The sequence below is a fragment of the Carassius carassius genome, chromosome 20 (assembly GCF_963082965.1).
Source record: "Carassius carassius chromosome 20, fCarCar2.1, whole genome shotgun sequence".
NCBI lineage: Eukaryota > Metazoa > Chordata > Actinopteri > Cypriniformes > Cyprinidae > Carassius > Carassius carassius.
In genome coordinates this window covers 27,608,201-27,632,309 of record NC_081774.1, presented here as the reverse complement: position 1 = coordinate 27,632,309, position 24,109 = coordinate 27,608,201, and the positions used below count along the sequence as shown (strand labels likewise).

At 40.5% G+C, this 24,109-nt stretch overlaps 2 protein-coding genes across 4 annotated transcripts; both read left to right on the top strand.

Annotated features, from left to right (window-relative positions):
* The first annotated feature begins 1,093 nt into the window (after positions 1-1,093).
* cdc14aa (cell division cycle 14Aa) lies at positions 1,094-23,982 on the top strand. 3 transcript variants are annotated; one of them, XM_059502370.1, is made up of 16 exons: positions 1,797-2,047; positions 2,127-2,246; positions 2,697-2,787; positions 2,903-2,978; positions 13,823-13,915; positions 14,105-14,184; positions 14,836-14,902; positions 15,481-15,543; positions 16,284-16,371; positions 16,502-16,732; positions 17,272-17,410; positions 17,501-17,666; positions 17,756-17,853; positions 21,680-21,808; positions 21,912-22,293; positions 23,363-23,982. In XM_059502370.1, exons 2-16 carry the CDS (start codon positions 2,201-2,203, stop codon positions 23,390-23,392), a joined length of 1,779 nt encoding a protein of 592 aa, XP_059358353.1. In that variant the 5' UTR covers positions 1,797-2,047; positions 2,127-2,200; the 3' UTR covers positions 23,393-23,982. The 3 variants fall into 3 exon arrangements, with proteins under 3 accessions (XP_059358352.1, XP_059358354.1, XP_059358353.1); XM_059502369.1 differs by lacking the exons at positions 1,797-2,047; positions 2,127-2,246 and adding an exon at positions 1,094-1,256; XM_059502371.1 differs by lacking the exons at positions 1,797-2,047; positions 2,127-2,246; positions 21,912-22,293 and adding an exon at positions 1,094-1,256.
* On the top strand, positions 6,334-9,356 carry LOC132096770 (uncharacterized). Its single transcript, XM_059502368.1, has 2 exons — positions 6,334-6,679; positions 7,682-9,356. The coding sequence occupies exons 1-2, from the start codon at positions 6,347-6,349 to the stop codon at positions 9,242-9,244; spliced, it is 1,896 nt and encodes a 631-aa protein (XP_059358351.1). The 5' UTR covers positions 6,334-6,346; the 3' UTR covers positions 9,245-9,356.
* Positions 23,983-24,109: the final 127 nt, after the last annotated feature.

The window sequence follows — 24,109 nt, the reverse complement described above, 5'->3', positions numbered from 1 at the left end:
ACTAGAAACACTGTCAGCTTATTGCACTTATTAATAATTATATTTTAAATTATTTCATTATTTCAAGAAAAAAAAAGAACACACTAATGGAAACTGATGGAGTTTTATTTTAATATTATTTATGAAATAAAAAATTTTCCTGTTTTTCTGAAAATAGTTTTATATTTTACTTTAAGTATACATTTTTGTAATTGTGTTGTTTTTTTATTTATATTTAGCTTTAATTTATTTTAATACGGTTTTATGTTTAGTAAGAACATTTTTTTATTTAAATATTTCTTACGTTTACAGTTTTGCCATCTAATATTTATATTTTTAATTTACTTCAGCTTTATTTCAATTAACAGAAATAATTTTTAATAGTGTAACTTATTTAACAACAACACTGCCTGAAAATGCATGGTGCAATGGTCAAATACAGTTTAGCAGTCATTATACAGAAACATCTGTGTGATTGCTGTGATTGACAGTCAGAATCAGACATTCCAGTCAGCCATGTCATAATTACAGATGCCATTGTACTTCTCTCTCTGACACGCTGTACATGTCCAAAGCATCTCATATCAAGTGGCACTTAAGATTTCTTGCTGCTTTTTTCATTCCATCCCTGTCCGGTGGGGCAGAGCATTTCTCAAATATCTTCAGTGCTGATAAGCTCTCCTGTAACGCTGTGGGTGACCTCGCCTGTTATTAGAAACCCTGCTCCGTTTGGCCTCTGGCCTCTGAGCATGTCCTCGTCTCAGGTGATACCTCAGCGCTGCCTCACAGCCCTGATGCTTCAATAATCCAGACTGCTGCAGTGCTCAAAATCCCACGCCACTTTACTGTAAATGTAGAGATTGACCCAGAACAATATGAATGTATCACAAACCCAGTCAGAACAAGAATTCAGGAGTAACATTCTCAGCTCTTTGTGAATGTTTGTAACCAGACCCCTCTGCCAGCACCGGAGCCGTTGAGCTGTAACCCGAGGCCGTCACTTGAGCCGCTCTTACCTGTGTTTCGTAGCTCTTTGGCAGCTGGAGCTGCGAGGCGTTCTGGAGAAACGCAGCTTCTTTTTTCAGTTCTGTTACATTCCTCTGGTTTATATGGGGGAGAACCGGAGGACGTGATTCTTCATCAGCAATATCATCATCCTCCCTTTACAGACATCAATGAAGGCATGTCCCATGTGTCAGCCTGGGGGGGACACTGGCACTTCAAGCGCAGACGCCCGGTCATGGTGCCACCAACAGCCTGGATAACACACATCTCAGGTAAATCTATCCATCTCTCTGTCCATCTATCTATCTATCTATCTATCTATCTATCTATCTATCTATCTATCTATACATCTATACATCTATACATCAATCTATACATCCATTTGGCAGTCTGTAATATCTATTTATCAACATTAAATCATAAACTATGTACTGGACACGCTGTATGTTTGTAGATGTCAGTCTGCATGATAAATGAAGCTGAAATAGACTGTAATGTTAACTTTAAAAATGAAGAATATGCATATATATATATATATATATATATATATATATATATATATATACGTAATCAATCTATCTTACCTGTCTATGACACAAACACTTATGAAAAATACAAATCATTTCACAGGTAGGCTAATAAACATTTTCTGGGTAACGTGCGCAATACTTTCCAACAACGTTGAAAGCAAAAAAACGACATGATTTATTTCTGTCGCTGGATGTGTAACACAAGTGATCCAAAATATCAAAGCAGGCACTGCGTCTCGAAATCTGATTGGTCGAATTTAACCCCTCCTTAGCAACGCGCATTTGTGTGGTGCCTGGTTACTAGGCAATGTCCCTTTAACTTTTACCCTGTTTGCAAGTTTTTAGCAATGGTACAATGTGCACGGCAACTCTAGCACACTATAATTGCAAAAGATAAAGGAAAACTGAAGGACACGAACATTCGTGAGCTTCAGCTGGTGGAAATGACCATGTTTTAAGTCACTTTGCGCTCGGAAGAGATTTAGAGGATTTACCGTCTATATTCGACACACGAGAGCTTATGGGACACAGAAGTGGGTTATAGCAAGACTGTGTTTACTTCTGTGTAGATAACGGGTTTACCTTTAAATACATTTATTTTTCAAAATTCAGTATCATAATTAAACCCTTTGGAACGATACGCGTGGAAATATTTCAACTACCTTAAAGTTTCAGTATTTTATAAAATGGGAGATGACAATGAGCTGCTCGGAGCATCGGAGTTTATCAAAGGTAATATTAAATAAACTGAATACATTAAAAATAGTTTCGTTCGTGTAAAATAAAGGTTGAAAGGCAACTTATTTTCTAATCTGCGTAATCCATGTGTTTATATGTCTTATTACAGCATGTCCTAGCATATGTTGCACTCTGTAGGCCTAACGTTAAACACTAAACTCTTAACAGATCCTGTACATTCAGATATCAGTGGAATAAAATACAGTATATCGTTAAAAGTGTCTAGACATTTTGAATGTAACGTTAGGCTACATTAACTAATAGGCTATGTTAAAGTAATACATTTGTTAATGTTACAAATGAAATTAATTGTACCTTATATTTGTCTTCGGTTTGTAGTCCAGTTATCTAAAATAGAGAGACTGTGTTTCCAGATATAATTGTGATTTACCATCATTTAGCTATTTTATGACTCAATCTGTATACTGTTGTATTTTCTTTCAGATCGTCTGTATTTTGCAACTCTTAGAAGCAAACCCAAGAGCACAGCAAACACACATTTCTTCTGCACTGATGATGAATTTATTTATGAAAAGTGAGTTTTTTTAAGGTTTTGGCACACTTAATTGTTCAATTTTGGATTGTTATAGCTCATTTGATTGTTATACTTCATGACAAGTGGTGATTTTATTGTGCATTTCTGTCACAAGCTTTTATGCAGATTTTGGGCCTCTCAATCTGGCAATGCTGTACAGATACTGCTGCAAACTGAACAAAAAACTAAAGGTAAGTTAATCTTCTTTGAATCAAATGGCTCCATGTTTGCAATGTTCATCTAACTTACTGATTAAATACAGGACTTGTGTGTTTTCATTTTTATCTTTAAATTGATTCTTAATCACTCAGAAGAGCGCTTTATTATTATTATTTTTACTTAGTAACGTAATTTATTTGCATAAAAACAAAACTAGAAATTATTTACTTAACCAATTTTTAGTTAAAAAAAAATCCATGGTGAAGCCCTTTGATATGTATACATAAGAATGTTCATATTCGTAATAAGAATTATTTATATATACAGAATAAGAATATATGAATCTTAGATAATTGAAAATACCTGTCCTGGAAAATCCTTTTTTATTTATAATGCTCATGTACAAAGATTTGTTTGCTAGGCCTTATAATGAGGCACACAGAGTTCATGCAGTGAGCAGTAGAGAGCGCTCAATTCACGTCTGTATAATGATGGGACAGAGGTTTCTGGCATGAATGATTGAACTTCAGTGAATGTCTGTGTGTCTGGAGCTGACAGATTAGGGGGTATGACTCATGTTCAAGATGTTTCTCTGCAGTGTACTGTACGTGTGTTTACCTGGTACCCTCCACAAAAACCCAACAGTATTTTTCCATTAGCTTTTGGATTATTGCAGAAAACAAACTCTGTTACCAACAAAAGTTTGGATTCTTACATGTTTTGTTCATCACGATAATCTTCGCAAATTTTTATGAATTTTGAAGCTAAATGTAGACCATAAAAAAACACATTGCATTACTTTAATTTCACCACCACTTCAACAACATTTTCAGATTTTATTTTAAAATGTATTTATAAAATTTGAGTTAAAAGAGACAAGAAATAGTAAAAGCTTTTTTTATACATAATTTATTTTTTGTAATAAAGCATGAAAATATCTTGAACTTGAATTAACCACAGACTTAATTTCAGGCATTTCACAAGTTTACATGTACATACTGTAAATCAGGTGTGGTAAAGATTAGGCATGTTTAGGGAAAGGTCAAGCTGAGATATGACCCAAAACCAAAGTACTCCTCCAAACTTCCTTGGCTGGGTAGGAGCAATTTGGAATGAAGGTGAAAAACAGCTATGTATTGGTTGGACAATCTGAACATGGTCCTTCCAAATTTGGTTAAAATAAACTAGCCCATGCAGTCAAAAAGCCCATTGACTTCAGGATAACTGAAGCTGATTGGTTGGGCAATCTGAACATGTTCTTTTCAAACTTTAAAATAAATGACCAAAAAGCAATTCAAAAACCCATTTGACATCAGGATGATTTAAACTGTTTTGGCTGTTTTGTTTACAGCACTCTACAGAAAGAATGTCATACTCGGTTACTAAATGTAACCTCAGTTCCCTGAGATACGGGGAACAAGTACTGCATCTGCTAGACGCATATGGGAAAAAGCCTTTTGTCTCCTGAAGTCTTTTTTTTATGCAGTGAAAACTGCACGGCCATTGGTTTGTGCAGTGTATCAAAAACGAACCAATGGCTAGGCAGCGGAGCTGCATGAGCCTATGGCAACTGTAACAGGGAGTCGGAGACGTTCGGATTCATTTGCAGTATTTTATTAAGAGAGAGGTCAAACAGGCAGAGATCAGGAAACAGCATCAGGTATGTCAAGGGATATCCAGAAATCAGTAACAATACCAGGCAGAGGTCGGGGCAGGCAGCAGAGAATCGCAGTCGGTATACACATTCCAAGATCAAACACGGAAGGAACAAACACAGGGAAAACGCTCGGAAATGCCAGACAGAACTAAACATGACTTTTCATTGAGAGTCCAAACACAGTATACGAGCCAATGGTACACAAAGTACCTTGGTCTGCGGGATGTGCATCGCGAGCTCTGCCCCGCAGAGCGGGTATATAAGGAGCAGCGCGAGCAACTCGCATTCAAGTCTTCGCTGAAGAGCCGAGCCAGTGACCCGGCCGTTCAGCGGAACAGCGATGTGTCAAGGGGACGTAACGTCTCCATTCCCTCCTTCAGGGAATGAGGGTTACATACTTAACCAAGACCTTCCCTATCAGTCGGTCACGTTCGACCTTACGAATGGGGGCCCTTACAAAACACCACATGGCTGTCTTCACGCCGTGAAGAACACCAAGTGACGAAGAGGTTCCACTTAAAAGCATAGGCGTGTCTGGTTGACACGGCTCTAGCTGAAGTGATGGTAGCTACCACCTGTGGTGGCAAGGTACCTAAACCTTCCATGACCCGTCCAGACCCATACATGTAGGTTCCACAGATCGGGACGTGGGTGCCAGAGGGTGCCCCGTCTCTAAGAAAGAAGGTCCTTCCTCAGAGGAATTGGCCAGGGAGGGGCTGTCGCGAGGAGTACAAGTTCAGGGAACCAGGTCCGGCCGGGCCAAAAAGGCGCAACCATGAGGACCTGCTCCTCGTCCTCCCTGATCTTGCACAATGTCTGTGCAAGAAGGCTGAAGAACTCCGTGCCGAGAGTGCCCTCGGTCAGGGAGTAAAACAACTGGAAGGAGGAATTTTCCAGAGAGGCATAAAGGGTCTACCTGAGCATCTCCGAAGCGTTCCCAAATCAGCTGAACCGACTGGGGGTGGGGTCTCCATTCCCCGGGACTTGTGACTCCACAAGAGGAGATGGCGAGCGAGTTGCGACATGCGGCGGGACCCCACTGAAGTTGGGGTCCCATCCAGGAGCCCGACGCAGCATGCCCGTTGCACATGGCACCCCAGCCTGTGGCAGAGGCATCTGTTGACACAACAACATGTCTGGGCACGCCGGCCCATAGAAATGAGGTTCCAACCACGGGGTGAAGTTTTGGCGGCAGGCCGGAGTGATGGTCACTCGTAGCATGCCCTGTTGCCATGCTCATTTCGGGACTCGGGCATGAAGCCAGTGCTGAAGCGGTCTCATATGGAGTAACCCGAGTGGTATGACCGCCGCTGCGGACGCCATATGCCCCAGGAGCCTCTGAAACAGTTTCAGTGGAACCGCTCTCTTGCCCTCAAATTGTCTCAGGCAATTCAGCAGTGACTGCGCGCGCTTGTTCGTAAGCCGCACGAACATGGCGACCGAGTCTATTTCTATTGAGAATGAGGAGATGCGTCATGGTAGCTTGCTGTCACGTGACGAATTGAGCCCGCCCACCATTTTGGGAGGATACGCTATCGGTTGCCAGGGGCAACAGTGTAAGAGTGATACAGAGACGGATACAAATTGTAACGGATATACGGATAGAAATTACGAGAAATTTTATAAATAATATATATAATATAATACAATATATATATATATATATATATATATATATATATATATATATATATATATATATATATATATATATATATATATATATATAGAAATTAAGAAGAAATGGAGAAGAATGCGGCAAAAAAAAAGGGTCCTTACAGGGAGAAACTTACTACCAATGCCAAACAGAGGTATTTAGAGAAACTGGCTAATATTAAAAACGTTGACCCATACGAGCTGCCTGCAGCTGAATGGAACAAAGACCTAGACTCTTTACCACCTTGCACTTACATGGAAATAGTTAATTACTTGGTTTTTGGCATCAGTTATTACACTATGCTAGAATTCAAAAGCCTGAAATCCTTGGAAAGTTACGAGACATTCTGCTGCGGCTGGGTGCGCGACTTGGTCATCTACAAGCCCCCAAACTGTGAAAACACCGTTGTACTGGCAAAGGTAAGTTGCTTCACCTTTTGTCAAGTCAAGTCACTTTTAATTATATAGTGCTTTTTACAATCCAGATTGTATCAAAGCAGATTAATAATATAATAATAATAACAGTAAAATAACAAAGTTTGTTTCTGCTGTAACTTACAGCAGCTCTGGATCAAACAGTGATGGCATTCAGTTCAAATGAAATAGTGTCAATTGGGGGTGTAACAATATCGTGTCACAATATATCACAATACAAAAATGCAACAATATATATCGTGGATAGTGACAATATGTATTAGCTAGTGTGTATAGTTCACCCAAAATGAAAATTACTGTGTGAGGAAAAAAAATCAAGTTTACAGATTTAGTGTCAGTACTACATTAAACTACTTTATATAAATGTTGCATATAATGTATAATAATGCAATGGGGGAATATTTGTGGGTCCTGCATGCAGTATGTCTGATGTTACCAGTAAAAAGGCCTACTGTACATTATTTTAAATATATTTAGTCAGTGACAGAGTGCAAGCATATTCGTCTAAAATAATTCTGTATTTTCAGCTTCAGAATCATGAATATTGTTATTCTGGTGTCTCTATTGTCCTGTGTGTTGGGTTTCCAGCACCAAGTCCAAGCCTATTAATTTACACACACAATTTAATACCGAATCAACTTTTATCATATGTCTTGGTGTATCGCAATACTATCATATCGTGAGTTCAGTATCGTGATATGTAGGCTATTGAATCGTTTCATGAGGGTATCGTTACACCCCTAGTGTCAATGCAGGCAGATCAAAAAATATTGTTGAATATTAGGTGAATATTATTTTGTATGTTAATGAGTTTTAATGTGGGGTGTGTAATGTTGTAGGTTTGTGTGTTGGGGACTTGAGTGCATTAAGGGCGAGAGTGCAAGGCGTATATGTGATCCAGGCAAGGCTGCAGACAAATGGAAATGTGAAGTGTGTAACTTGAAAAAAAATGTGACCTTTGTAATATATACCTCTTGTATTTAACAGGTCATGCATTCAAGGCGGCTCAGCGAGCCTCCTCTCACACCATGGGTCATCCTTACACCATCGGGACAAGTGTGTTCAGCCCACTGCACATGCATGGCTGGTGTAGCTGAGTCATGCACCCATGTTGGAGCCCTGCTCTTTATGGTTGATGCCTGTGTCCGGTTGAAGGAAAAGGCCACAGTCACTGATGAACCGGCCTACTGGATCCTGCCAAGCAGCATCGACAAAGTCCATCCAGAGGTTGGCCACAGCATCGACTTCACATCTGCTGCTGCCACACGCAGGTCTCTAAACAGACGCATTGATGGTAAGACCCACACCAGTCCTGCGTTGAGAACACGTGCGGCCAAAACAACAAAAAAAACACCCACACCAACACCGGAAGAGCTGGAAACATTCTACAGGGATCTCCATAACACAGGCACAAGATCAGCCATTTTGAGTGTGCTGCCAGAATACTGTGAGGAATTTCGAGACCCTGTTCTGCCCATCAGAAGCTTACAGTCTCTGACAAATGTTCGTGGCACTAGCCTTGATAGGAGTGACCTATCAGCGCTGCAGAAGCACTGCCAGGCCATAAGAAACATCGCTGATGTGTCAGAGGAACAGGCAGTGCAGATTGAGAGAAGGACGAGGGGACAGCACACCTCTTCACTTTGGTTTGCAGCACGGGCAGGCAGAATCACGGCCTCCTCAATGCACAGTGTCTATGCAACAGACATCAGCTCACCAGCTCTCTCCACCATAAACAGGGTTTGTTACCCTACGCGCGGGCCAGGAACAGCCGCCACCAGTTGGGGTATCAAACAGGAGGAGACAGCGAGGCAGGCATACACCACACACACAAAAGAACAGCACAGAAATCAACAAGTGCAAACTTGTGGGTTTTTTGTCAACCCGGCCTTCCCACAAGTAGTAGCATCACCAGATGCCATTGTGAGTTGCACCTGTTGTGGAAAGGGCTGCATTGAAATAAAATGCCCAGCTAAGTACAAGGACTACACAGTCCTCGATGCATGTGCATCAGATGACCGCAATTTCTGCCTGCATGTGGTTGATGGTCAGGTGCACCTCAAGAAGATCCACCAGTACTACAGCCAGGTCCAGACTCAACTTCTTGTAACCAACAGTGCATACTGTGACTTTGTAGTGTGGACACTGAAGGACTGTGTAATTCTACGCATAACTCCAGACACCTTTTTTTGGAAGGCACGGCTTCAGAAGTCACAGGAGTTCTTCCTGAAGGTGACTCTCCCTGAACTCGTGGTGCAATATTTCACACTACCACCTACCTCCCAAGCATTGTTTGGCCCCAGTGTGCTACAGCAACAACAGCCACTGGAAGTGCGTGTAAAGACGCCAAGAAAGCAGCCTGCCAAAAAAGACAAAGCACCAAAGAGAAATAAGTCAGTGTGGTGTCTTTGTGCTGGACCAGAGAAAGGTCAAATGGTGGCATGTGACAACAAGAACTGTACAGTACAGTGGTATCACTTCCATTGTGTGGGGCTTGTGGACACCCCTTCTGCTGATACTCCTTGGTTTTGCCCTTCTTGTGCTGATTAATGTTTGATGCACATTACATTAATGCACTTTTTTTTTTATTGTTTACATTAATGCACTTTTTATTGTTTACATTAATGCACTTTTTTGTGATTTATTTAGAGCATATTGTGAAAACATTAATACACTGTTCATTGTGAGTTCTCAATAAATACTGTTGTCATATAAAGGTGTTTAAAGAGTTTATTTCAAATTTACAGTAATTTCATAGTAGATTAGATTACACTTTATTTTAAACAAAAAGTCTGCACTCAGACAACACTTTTGCACATATTTACCAAGGCACAGCAAACAGTGACAATCTTGTCCAACGCCATTATGTTTTCACCTTCACATTTGAGAAGCATGTTCACAGGTACAGTTGAGTGTAGGAATTTAAATTTGTTCCGCACAACACCGATCACCCTCTCCACATGAATCCTGAGATGTGCTATGGCCCTAGTCTCCTCCACATCTTTTGCCTCCAGCTGTGCACGACCCCTTGTGAAAGTAGGTACCTTAACCTCAGCACACATCATACCCACACTCTCCCTGATATTAAATCCTCTATCTGCCAGCACAATGTCACCTGGCAACAGTTTGTTGAGGAAACCACTTTGCTTTGTTATGTGTTTGTCACTAGCGCGCCCACCCCACCCTTCGGATATGAAAGAAATTACACCCTGGGGTGGAATCACAATTAGATATTTCATGGTGTATGCATGTTTATACTGATAAAAAGTCTGTGCCCTTGCAAGTACATTTGAGGGTTTTTCAATAAAAACCTCAAAACAGTCCACAATTGCAGCCACATGTTTTCAAAACGATTCCACAAACTGGTGTGGCATACTGGTCAATAAACTTTCTCTGCTTGGCCAGTACACCAATGGAGACAGCCCTGAGTACATCACACTAAGACTATGGTGAAAGGCATCACTGACTGTTGTCCTGTGCACCCGAAACAGACGGCCGAGGTGCTGTATTGGCAGGTCTAGTCTAAGGCGCATAAGAGTCATCAGGACAATCTGAAAGGGTGAGAGCTTCTTCAAACTACCTTGAGGCAGATAAGGCGTGAGACTGAGCAGAAGTGTCTGAAACATTAGATAGGTCGGAAGTCCCGTGTAGTACTTCACTCTGTTATCATCACCACTCAGAAAGTTCTCATTCATCTGGTACTCTTCAAGCTCCTCCTTCAGCTTTCTGTTTTCCTCCAAAAGACTGTTGATAACATCCCGTCTAGATGAGCAGAGTGCACATTCCTGTGCCGGGGATGGTGGCTGCTCCTGGTGTTGTCCCGGGATGGCGGCTTCTCCTGGTGTTGTCCCGGGGATGGTGGCTGCTCCTGGTGCTGTGCCGGGGATGGCGGCTGCTCCTGGTGCTGTGCCGGGGATGGCGGCTTCTCCTGGTGTTGTCCCGGGGATGGTGGCTGCTCCTGGTGCTGTGCCGGGGATGGTGGCTGCTCCTGGTGTTGTCCCGGGGATGGCGGCTGCTCCTGGTGTTGTCCCGGGGATGGCGGCTGCTCCTGGTGTTGTCCCGGGGATGGCGGCTGCTCCTGGTGTTGTCCCGGGGATGGTGGCTAGTCCTGGTGCTGTGCCGGGGATGGTGGCTGCTCCTGGTGCTGGGTCCTGCGATTTACTTGTCCAGTAAATCCGACGTCTCTTTTGTCACATCAGAGACATGCTCTCCCTCATGCTTTTTCCATGTAGGGAAACGAAAAAACTGTAACAAATGGTTCCTACGGTTTCCACGACAATCGTGTGAGACACTGGAGCAGTTTTTTACACAGCAGTGTTTTCCAGGCATTCTAGAATAGTGCGACAACCTCCTCTACTACCAATGTAAACAATGAACTGTGCTGGCGGGTATCCTCCCAAAATGGCGGAAAGAGGAGGAGACGCGGTCTCTGGGGGCGGGGCGCTGTGTCGTGACGACATCTCCTCATACACAATACCGAGAAAAGAGATCCTTTGCACAGGGGAGAGCTTGCTCTTTTCCCAGTTGACCTGAAGACCCAGTCGGGCGAGGTGTCTGAGCACCAGATCCCTGTGCTCGCACAACCGCTCTCGAGAGTTAGCTAGGATCAGCCAGTCGTCGAGGTAGTTGAGGATACGGACACCTTGTTCCCTGAGAGGAGCCAGGGCTCCCTCTGCGACCTTCGTAAAGATGCGGGGAGACAGGGCCAACCCGAATGGGAGAACCTTGTACTGAAATGCCTGCCCCTCAAAAGCAAACCTAAGAAACGGTCTGTGTCGAGGAAGAATGGAGACATGAAAGTACGCGTCCTTCAGGTCGATTGCTGCAAACCAATGCATCGGATGAATGCATTCGAAAATGCGCTTGGGCGTTAGCATGAGTCTGTGCAGAGCTCAGTTCAAGGCATGCAAGTCCAGGATTGGACGTAACCCACCTGTCTTCTTGGGTACTATGAAGTAAGGGCTGTAAAAGCCGGACTTCATGTCGGCTGGTGGGACCGACTCTATCGCACCCTTTGCCCCAGCTCTGCGGGGCGGAGCTCGCAATGCAAATCCCGCAGACCAAGGTACTTTGTGTACCATTGGCTCGTTTGGTACCACTCGAAGGTGATTGGGCTCTCAGGCGAGATCCCATTCGTAACATCGAATGTGACCGACTAAAAGGGAACCAAGGTTATATTTAGTTTATGAGTACATTCCCTGCTATACATATATACGCATATGGGAAAATGTCGCATAGCCTGGGATGATTTCTGTGCCTCCTTGAAGCGCTCAGTGAATCCTTCGACCGCCGGACTGAAGAGCCCTTTGGGAGAGACTGGAGCATCGAGGAAGGGGACTTTATCCGCGTCCTTGATCTCAGTTAACGTCAGCCACAAATGGGGACCGTGCACCACGAGGCTAGCCATTAATGTCCAGATCGCCTGAGCAGTGGTCTTGGTGCCATGCCGAGAAGGTGAAATGGACCTGAACTGCTTCATCGCTGAAGCGGCAGAGAAGCAGGTCAACTGTGCTGCGAGGTCTTGATTCCAGCTGCGAAGGCGAATGGTGAGTGGCTTTGGATCAGCGTAGAGATGTACTAGGGGTGTAACGGTACGTAAAAATCATGGTTTGGTACGTACCTTGGTTTTAAAGTCACGGTTCGGTTCATTTTCGGTACAGTAAGGGAAAGAAATGGAAACTTTAAACTGCATGTTGTTCATTGCTATACACTTTTTTTAAAAATACTTTTTAATAAAAGATATATAAAATTAAAAAAGAATAAGAAATAAAATACTGCTGCAAAGTTATCCACTAAATAAAATACTCTCAGTCTCAAACCAATATCATATATATATATATATATAACTTTTCCAAAGTGTAAAGTTGCAGCATCAACAGTTTCAGTTTTTAGACCTGCTATGATTTCGTTATTGCGTTGGACCGATCGGAATTAAGAGCAAAGATCTTTTTAAATGCCGACGGGAGCTGCGTTTGAATTACAATCGTTTTTTTCCTAGTTGTAGTGATGTTCACACTCGCATGATGCCTTTTGAAAACCTGTTTTGCCGTCAATACTGTTGACGGTGTCCTTTATCAGTAGTCTTTATATTTATGCTCAACATGAAGTATAGATATTGTTGTCGTGAAGACAAGATCCTGGTCTGTCGGCGGTCTCCCTCTATGTCACCTACAGTAGCAGCAGCGCGCCATCGCTGCATCAGGCACGATTCTGGTGTGTAAAGACACAGAAAACACAAGGCAGCCATCACGCAGCAGAAACGCCATGCTCACGCAGCCAGTGTGTCACCGGCCTTAGAATCAGCTGCCGGGGCGGGATTTGCGCTGAACGCGGAGACTTCTGCCACTTAATATGTTCGTTTGGAAACACGAAAATGTACCTATGTTCCGCGCACAAAATATTGCATTCGGTCATTCGGTACACACGTGCACCGTACCGAAAGCCCTGTACCGAAATGGTCTGGTACGAATACACGTACCGTTACACCCCTAAGATGTACAGTTGTTGTCGCTGAAAGAGAAGAAATCTGAGAATCCTGTGGTGAAGCCAGATGCCCCACCCATTTTGGCGGGCTTCGGCAAAGCTTGGCGGCTTCGCCACCATAGGCTTGTGCAGCTCCGGTTCATTTTCAATACACTGCACAAACAAATGGCCATGCAGTTTTCACTGTGTGAATAAAAAAGGCTTCGGTTCAGGAGAAAAAAGGCTTTTTCCCATATGTGTCTACCAGACGCAGTATGATTGTAATATCGACTGGGAACTACACATTTCCATACAGAAAAAGTGATAGAAAGTGACAAAAAACACCATGAAAGAACCACACCAACGTCTCATATACATCATGCACTATATTCTTTTACTTTTTTTAAACAGAGTGGTATAGATTTCTGTGAGGGACAGAATTAAAATTTCATGAAACATCTGTTTTTCATTTATTCAATTTAAATTTGTGTATGTTCAAACTTTGCACATTATTGGTTGAAAAGCAGCATTCTCCTTTTGTGTTTCATAGAAAAGTTCTAGAAAAAGTGAGGGCAAATGACTGAAGACAGAATTTTAATTTATTGATGAAAATTTTCTTTAACCAGCTCAGCTATGAAAATAAATGTTAGTTTTGTATGTCTGCAGTCTTTCACTCTGTCCAGAAAGCGCATCATCCATTACACCAGCTATGACCAACGAAAGAGAGCCAATGCGGCCTTCCTCATTGGTGCTTATGCGGTGAGTCCAGCTCTTTTTCTGTCCCCTTAGAAGATTATCATTTTGTTGATATTAACCGTCATGTTCTAGTATTTGAGAGGCCCCATAATTATGAACAGTGAAAATCAAGAGCTATTGTAGACCCAGCTGACCTTGTTTTAGAGCCTCTCAGAGAAATTTCTAGTCATGACGTCTCATTTCTGTATGCAGGTAATCCACTTAAAAAGAACTCCAGAGGAGGTGTACAGGGCCCTGATCTCTGAAAACAATGTGTCATACCTGTCCTTCAGGTGAGGAGCTGCTCACACAATCTGACACAAGCGTCACAATCTGATCTGTTCACGTGTCATCATGCTACTCATGCCTCATTACTACAGCTTTATATATCACTGCATCACTACTGTTCAAAAGTTTGTGTCAGATTTGAGAGAAATTAAAACCTTTATTCAGAAAGGATGCATTTAACTAATCAAAAGTGACTGTAAAAAATTAAAAAACTACTTCTAAATGCTGTTCATTTAACCTTTTTGTTCATCAAAGAATCCTGAAAGAGTTATACTGACTCCACATAAATATTACACAGCAAAAACGGTTTTCAACATTGATAATACCTCATCAAGGCTGGATTTATTTAATCAGAATTACAGTAAACAAATACGTTTTGAAAGGTGAGAAATGCTGCAAGCAGAGCGATACAATATTGAAATGGTTGGAGTTCTGTTATCACTAGAATATTGCACTGCTGGAAAAGGCTCTCAGCCAATCTGATTCGAGGACCAGAAATAACTGTTGTATTAAACAAATGGTCTTACTGACACCAAACTTTAGAATGGTAGTACACACACACACAAATATTTAATCATACGTTCACAAAAAACAAAAAAAATGTTTTTTGTAATGAACATTCTTTATCTTTTATTTACTTTTTTCTTACCATACAGAGATGCTGCTTTTGGGAACTGCACATATGATTTAACCATATTAGACTGTTTACAAGGAATCCGGAAGGTACGTGTATTGAAGTAAAGCATTTGTTATAAAAGCACAAAGCATTTCAACTATTAATATTTACGAATGTTAAAGTTTGTGACACTATTAAACCTTTTTGGGATCAAGGCTGGACAGTGTAGCCATGTAATGCACTTTTTTCCCAGATCAAAAACATTAGTCCACTTATCTGTTTTTTCAATCTGGCACTATGTGACATTATATCAAGGACATTAACACAATGTGATAACTGCGTAAGAGGAAGCACAAAACAAAGAAAATAGTTGGTGTGGGTGGAGAGGTTTAGGAATAATATACATGTGAAGATCAGTGAGATATGATGCAAGTTAGATGGCTCCTCTTGTAAATGAAACATGATTTGCATATATGGGGTTGAAGAAAACCTTGACAGTTTGTCTTTTTAAGCATACAGCATTCCTCTAAAATTAATTGATTCATTAACTGAAGATTTTTCCTTAAGAACCATTTACTTTTCTGTTATGTTGGTAAAGTTATTAAAAGACCCAAATTCATATTTTTTTTATTTCATGAAATGTCAAATCTTATAATTAATAATTTTTAATACATTTTCTCTTCAGGCCTTGCAGCACGGGTTCTTTGACTTTGAGAATTTTGATGTCGAAGAATATGAACATTATGAGGTATCACCTTTTTATATATAAAAATTATTTGTCAATATTAATATTTTTAATTATAATTCTCACAAGTGATAATATTTCAGTGTGATTTCTGTCATTTTGACAGATGATAAATAGAAACATTCCAGTAAATACTGCTAATAGGGATTATAAATGAAAAGGGGAGGCAATTACATTTTAAAGCATCCGTGTGAAAACAAATCTGGAAAGAGATGTGAGAATGTGGCAAGAGAAAAACACTCTTAATGCATTCAGTGAATTATCCATGGAACATATCACAAATTAAATCAGGAAAGCCACAAATGTGCAGTATATATTGTATTTTTTCATATTGTTACAAAAGAAAACAGAAAAGAGACTGAAAAGAGTCTATCTTGTCATAGATATTTGAGTTATACCATGCCACTCTGAAATACCAGTTGTTATCTTATTCTCCTGCGGTCTGAAAATAGAACATGAAGGAAAATGTTGTTCATTTAGTCAAAGATAAGGATTGTTTGTAGTGCAGCCTTATGATTTGACATATTTGTGGAGCTTCCTCAATCCGGATATGCTTCCCATAATTTGAAATGCAGGACACTCACTAGGAAAAAGAGTGCTGTCCTATTGTAAATTTTTTAAAGCAATAAAGCATCTATAAAACTCAACACATGTAACTTCTTTTCATTAGTTGTTAACATGTACGGTATGTTTTTGATGAATTCAGATGTTTTAGCATGTCTTCTCACCTTTTGCATTAAAAGCGTGTAGAAAACGGTGATTTTAACTGGATTGTGCCAGGAAAACTGTTGGCCTTCAGTGGACCTCATCCCAAGAGCAAAATAGAGAACGGTGAGCTGGCACATTAGATTGAGAGCTAAAAGATTCTGCACCAACAAATACTAGATTCTAGTGGTTATTGGATCAGTGTTTTGGTAATTGTTCTTCACTTTTGAGCTGATGACTGTTTTGGCTCTTTCAGGTTATCCTCTCCACGCTCCAGAAGCGTACTTCTCCTACTTCCGCCAGCACAATGTCACAGATGTTGTGCGACTGAACAGGAAGATTTATGAAGGTCGGCGCTTCACAGATGCCGGGTTTGAACATCACGACTTATTCTTTGTAGACGGCACCACACCTAGTGATCTCCTCACGAGACGCTTCCTGCACATATGTGAGAGCGCCAAGGGTGCCGTAGCTGTCCACTGCAAGGGTGAGACACTTTCCAGAATAATTTTTTCCAGAATCATCGTTTTAAAATCAGTGCATCCTTATTTATTTTATTTGGTAAGTCACAAGTTTTGTTTTCAGATTTCGAAGATGATGGTAAGTCATGCAGCTCGTCCATGTTGGGTCTGTCTTATTCATCTGCCTGTGATTGATGAATTAATGCCTAAACACTTTGAATGTCAATGTCAATGTCACCTTTATTTATATAGCGCTTTAAACAAAATACATTGCGTCAAAGCAACTGAACAACATTCATTAGGAAAACAGTGTCAATAATGCAAAAATGATAGTTAAAGGCAGTTCATCATTGGATTCAGTTATGTCATCTCTGTTCAGTTAAATAGTGTCTGTGCATTTATTTGCAATCAAGTCAACGATATCGCTGTAGATGAACATTGAACATAATAGTTTGATTGCGTGCATATTCTTCGATGGGGAGCATTTTCTGATTAAAATGATATGAATTAAAAAAAATAATATATTTAGATTTTTTAATTATTATTTTCCCACTTCCTTTCACAGCTGGCCTTGGCAGGACAGGCACTCTGATAGGCTGCTACCTGATGAAGCATTATCGCTTCACAGCACCTGAGGCCATTGCCTGGACACGAATCTGCAGACCAGGCTCCGTCATTGGACCACAGCAGCACTTTCTCGAACAGTAAGTCCAAAAATTCTACAAACAGATCGAGGCACATAAGGTCATAAAATGGTCTAGAGGTCTGTTTAGAAGCACTTTCTTTTTCTTAAGGAAGCAGCACAGTATGTGGATTCAAGGTGATCTTCATCGGTCCATGCAGAAGCAACAGCAGTTAAGGCAAAGCCGACAACAGGAGAGAAACATGGCCCATCTCATATCCAGCGTGAATGACATGTCCATCAACAGCACCATTCTGAAGCCACCAAGTGTGGATGAGGTGAGAAATCTGAGGAACTGAATCTACCAATCATATCTGAGTGTACAATACAGTAACACTGTTATTGACACTGTTTTGTTACTCTACAGAATGAGTTCAGGGAAGAGGACATGATTCCAACTCAAGGAGACAAACTACTAGCTCTAAAGGGCCAACGCAACCCCAGACCTACTGCCACTGTGCTTAGGTAGACCTTCAGTTATACTAAATAAATTATATAATTGTCATTAATATGGTCTCAACAGTCTCAGCCGTGACACCAGATCAAAATATTGTGGCAGTTAAATCAAAAGTTTTTTAGTTTAGTTTTTTAAACTTTGGAGAAAAAAAACCCACCAAAAATCCATGCGTTTCTTTTTTTTAATGCTTGGTTTGAAAGCATTTTAGGAAGATGAATTAATGAAAAGTTATAGGATATATAAATACTATCCAGCATAAAGCACACTTTCAAGTAAAAGTAGCTTTGTTTTGTGTGAAAATATGGCAGAAAAGCTGGGAGGTTTTAAACGAGTGCTAAGGGAATTATAGAAATGAATATATGAATGTATTAATTATATGAATGTACCTCTGAAGGTTCTGACTGTCTTCAGAATAGATTTGATGGGATTTTGTTTTCATCTCCACTCCATGTAATACCTAATAAAGTAATGTTTTAATTACAATGCTGCTTTGTACACGGAGGTCACTGGAAACAGCTGTAATTCTGCTTTTCCACAAGTGCCACCTGCTGTCAGAGAGTGGACTTACAGAGAGTTACATTTCCTTTCAGCCCGCAGTTTATGTCTGGCCAAAATACAGAGCGCATTAGCATGCCCTGCTGTATGCTGGTGAAAAACAAGCTTGTGTGGATTCTACACTTTTAAACAATTCGTATAAGGTATCTAGAATTATTTATAGAGAAGATAAAATACATATAATCATTATTCAATTATCATTTTGTCTTCCTTATTTCTATTTAAAGGCTGAAATGTGAGGTTTACCATTTAATGAAACCTTTTCAAAGCTTTATTTGAACATTTCGTACATGTTATTATATAATCTGTGTCACACATGTTGTCATTTAAATTCCGGACATAACTTGAACTGTTATTGTTTTAGTGTTTAGGTTAAGGCACAATATGTAATTTTTCGCCGCTAGAGGGCTCATCTTCAAAATAAACAAAGACCAAGTAGCAGAGTTTGATAACGCTGTGACTGAGTGTGGGATCATGGGAGTTGTGGTCTTCATCCCCTCAGCCGATGCAATCTGACGGGGCAGAAATCATGTTCATGGATGAGCTAATGATTTGTTAACGTAGTAGAATGAAGCAGGGTGAGGCTGAAAGCCATCGAAGCGAAATGAGGCCGCTGAACTGGAAAGCAGCGGAACTTTTATTATGCCACAGTTGATCGCTTCCGCTCCTTTCGGGATGTGGGGGAAAAAAGCAGCGCTGTTTTATCATTCTGGATATGTTTGAAAGTTCTGTTATAATGCTACTCTGTGAGGTCATCACTGGCCTATTAAAATGCATAACATAATAAAGCGTCTTTGGTGTTGCCATATGTTTTCTTCAAAACAAAACCAGAAATCGAGGGGTTATGACGTCATTGGCAGGCGACACAATCACACTATGGACACTAGTGTCACTAGTTAAAATAAAATAATAATAATATTTGTTTACACTGTAATCCTTTTGTTTTCTATATTTGGCATATTTGTGTCATGCGCATTCCTGTGTGTAATAAGCAAACGCGCACTGTGGACCGCGCTCTTTAAATAACAAAAAAATATTGCGCCATTGACTATAGACTTTAGACCAGGTTTGAGTTGGTCTATGGCACAGTCTATTTTCAGCTACTTAAAATAGCAATGCGCCAGCAATGCACCTGAACACACCTCTTTTTTAGACCAGCATGCCCATGGGCACACAAATGAGCGCAAATGAATTTGCTAATTAAACGACGTGGCGCTGGACGGGAAAATGTGAACAGCGCCGGACTGAAACTAGCAAACACACTTGCGCTGCGCCTTGCGTCGCATTGCGCTGGGTGTATGATAGGGCCCTTAGATTTACCATTATTTTGAGGTTTATAGCTTTTGACCTGTAGGCCAGTGGACCAGTGGTACTTTCAGTTCATTGTGACTTCATGCATGATTCATAGTGCTTCTCATTTCTTAAATTGTGCATAAACATTTCTGGGTCGCGGGCTGGATGATAGATAGTGAAGCAAGAACATGATTAAGCATCAGTTACAGCAGTGGTTCCCAATCCTGGTCCTGCAGAACACCCAACACTGCACGTTTTTGGTGTCTCTCTTATCTGACAGACACATTTGAGGTCTTGGATCCTTCACTAATGAGCTGAAGAGTTGAATCAGGTGTGTTTGAATAAGGAAACGTCTAAAATGTGCAGTGTGGGGGGTTCTCCAGGACCAGGATTGGGAACCGCTAAGTTACAGCATTGAGAATCCCTCACCATTGAAATCCAGTCCCACTTAGTACCCAAAGGTAGCCTGCTCAGGAACCCAATGCATCATCATGATATCCTTTCTTTCTGATTATCTGATCTCCTCATCCACCATCAGTGTGCACCATACACTTGGAACACCCACCACACACCACCCTGTTGGTGGAGAGGAAACCGTAATGAAGCCAATCAGAAGATATGGGGATGATTAGACGAAAGACATCCTGGTATTTTTAATGACCACAGTCAGGAGTAAGGACCTCAGTTTAACATCTCATCCAAAGGATGGTTCTTGTTGGCAGTATAGTGTCCCATTCACCAGTGTTGGGCTCTGAAGTTACTCTGAAAATTTAATCAAATTACTTATTACTGATTACTGCTTTTAAAAGTAATTAGTAATTAATTACATTACTTTTTTTCTCTATGAAATTTTTGAAATCCCAGCATACATGCTCCTGATAAATATTTGTTATTAAAGCATTAACATTCACAGAACACTGTTATTTTTAACTAAAGCAAGCGGCTGCTGCGTGCATGGTTTGGCAGAATGCAAGCAAAGAGTGCTGCATTTATAATCTATAAAAGACATCAGTACATTGCAATCTCACAAATCTCTGTTATAACACAATAAATAAATGCGTAATTAATATTTCATAATGTCTACAATTCGTGTGTTATAATGAGAGGATTCGTGAGCTTGCAAATTTCAGCACTGCATTGCTCAACGCTGCAAACTAGTGATAGCCTCAGTAGAAACTCTGCTTACGCTTGCGCCTGTTAATCGTTTATATTTTATATTAGTTCATGTTGCTTTTGTGCAATAGATGAATAACAATTTATTTGTTTTAGATATTTTATGTTTAGATATTTCTATTTTAGTGGAGTCCCGTGAATAATTTTACTCTCCCGAATCCGCACACACACAAGTCTCTGCACTCGTCTATTATTTTGAAAATTACAATGTGTTAGATTACTCTGTTACTAAAAATTTAATCAAATTACAGTAATGCGTTACTGCCCAAGCCAATCACTATACTGGGGTGTTAGGACCCACACAGACCACAGGGTCAGCACCACTGCTGACCTCACTAGCTCCTCTTCCAGCAGCAACCTAGATTTCCCAGGAGGTCTCCCATCCAGGTACTGATCAGGCTCAACCCTGCTTAGCTTCAGTGGGCGACCAGTCTTGGGCTACAGTGTGATATGGCTGCCGGCAATGCCAGCAATTACACCAATTACTATATAGCATTCTATTGGTCTCCTTTGCATCTTTAGCCAATGAGCTTGCTGCTCAACATTTTAATAGTTTGGTTCATGGTTTGTAGTATCAGCAAATAAAGTACCCATGAACAATTCTTTCAGTCAGTAAAATCACTTTAGGGTCTAAGAGGGACTAGGTTTTGCACATAAATAGCAGTGACCGGTACCGAAATCATTACTCATACTGAAGAACTGCACTGAAAAGAAACAAAAGAGCTTCCTTCCTTGAGGACATTCTGGAGGACAATCGCAAATAAATGATTAACTTTTAATACACTTGCTCTACTTTTTGTCATTTTTTGGCAGTGGGATTAACCTAGCTCCAAGCACCATTTCCCCTCCCAAGTCTTCCAAAGCTCCCCTCTTCATTTCTTCTTCCAGTGCACCACGAAGACTAACAAGAAGCCCTTCCTCCTCTGCCGGCAATCTAAAAAGGTACATTAATGTTCATATACACTGTCTGAGTGTTTTGTTATTTTATCCCAGATCCTTTTTACATTGCTAATCCCGCTAACCCCGCTTTATGCGGCCCACACAGCTTCAGTCCCCGTTTAGCCCATTCCCTCAGCAACCTTTACGATGAAGACAACTTCAGTGACAATGACAACAGCACACCTCCTTCCTCCTTCGCACCCTCCCCATCCCCTGCTCTAACCCCTGCACCTCCACCTGGCTTCAGCTTTGGGTACACCTCTACTGAGCCCCGACTTCCTCCCTCACATTTAAACATCAATCAAGAGGCCAACACCAACCTCAACAGCCTTACTGAAGCTAATACGGTTAGCGCTAATCGCACAGTCAGGCCTATGAACAGAACCGGCTATAGTCTGTTCTCCAGCGGCCCGCCGAACCCCCGCAGAGGTCCATTGCGAGGTGGACTAAGCAGGCTTCCAGGGCGCTACCTCAGCAGATCCATTCCAGTGAGTGAACATTTGGCTGCCTTAGCCGTCTCGGTGGCGCTTGATTTTCACTCACGATTCTGCTGTTTCACTAACTTCCCTTCACTTTGTAGTTTTCCTCCAGTTTCTTTCTGGCCTCACTTACTGTTTCTGTGCTATAGTATAATTGTGATCTTTATGTGAGATTCTTATAATCTGGGTTTTCATAATTTAAAAAAATTTAAATCGTCATCATTTTACCACCACTATGTCATTCCAAACATGAATGTGTTTTCTTCTTTGGAACAAAAAGGTGATGTAAATACAAATAAAATACAAGCTGTATCAGAAGCACATATTTATAGCAAATTATAACCAATTTTGGGATGGTCCTCACATAAAATGTAAAACTGATTAAAGGTGTGGTAATTTGCAGCTGTTCTGCGAATTTTGTAGTCATTTCAATAGGAATAGAAGGGATTGTATATTTTGTGCGAGGGCAGATTTTCATGTGAATTCACGGCATTGATCAACAACAAGATGCTTAGTTTGAAAGTGACTTCCGTGTGAGCTATGCTTCATCTGCTACACTATTAACAGATTCACAGCAAACTTTTGCCTCAGTTTCGCTAATGTGACCGCACCTAAAGTTATTACAGTATTTTCATTTTTTGAGTACATTTACAGAACTTTTTGTTTTATCATTGGGTCAGTTGGGGGTAAATAAAGTGAATAAATCTCTAACGCACCGAATAATTTAGTTCCTAATTCTATTCCATCCAGTCCAAGAATAACAAATATGTTTGATATCTGAATGCAAATTTAATATATATATACTGACTGCGCATAGATTAAGCCAGGAATAGGCTTTAGTTCAATTAGGACATTTAAGTTGTTTTACCTTAGAAGATACTGTACATTACTGGTGTGCATCTTCATGCACATCATTGGCAGTGATGTATTTTAATACTGTATGAATGCAAACATGCATTTTAGGACTAGGCTTAAGCCTTGTCTGTGAAACGGGTTTAGTGTATTCGGTATTTTAGTATACTTTGCACACATCCTTTCATATCAATTTATTAAATTCATTCTCTCTTTCTCTCCACAGTCCCTTCAGTCTGGATATGTTCAGTACTAAGGCTATGATTACTCACTGATGACCATCATAGCTGATCATTCGACCATGGACAAATCATTCCTAAAAGCTGATAAACCATTCAGAAAAATCACAATGGGTTTAAAGTGTTTATAACATATTTATAGTGTTTTAATTGAGAACATCTCTGTAAGTCTGATGTATTATTCACAAATGCATTCATTGTTTTCTACATCCAAAATGGAATGTAAGTGCTGGCATTTGTTTGTGACTAATTTTACATTAGACAGCATTGTCTCACTATTTAGTTTTTAAGAAAGTCACAATTCGAATGAAAATCTCAGCAGTTGTGCATGAGTGTGTGACAGTATGGGTGTTTACAAAAAATATACATGTATGTATGATCACATGATGCTGATTCAATTATGTTTAGTTCTATGATTGTACAGAAATCATGATTTTTAAAACATTTTGTACAGATAGTTGTAATTTTAACTGGAATGTACTTTAAGTGGAATATACTTTAGATGCATTAAACCACTGTCCTTAAACAGATCTTTGAAAGACTGTGACATGGTGATTTGTGATGTACAAAAGACTTATTTGAAATTAAATACACTCCAAACAGTAAATCAGTGGGAAATAATCAAGTATTTATTTATATCCACAAATTAGAGGATATGAGAAAAAGTTGAGTAGGTGTGGTTTGGAGTCTGATAAGTGAGCCTAATGGATAATGTTTGTTTGGAGAAACCAAAA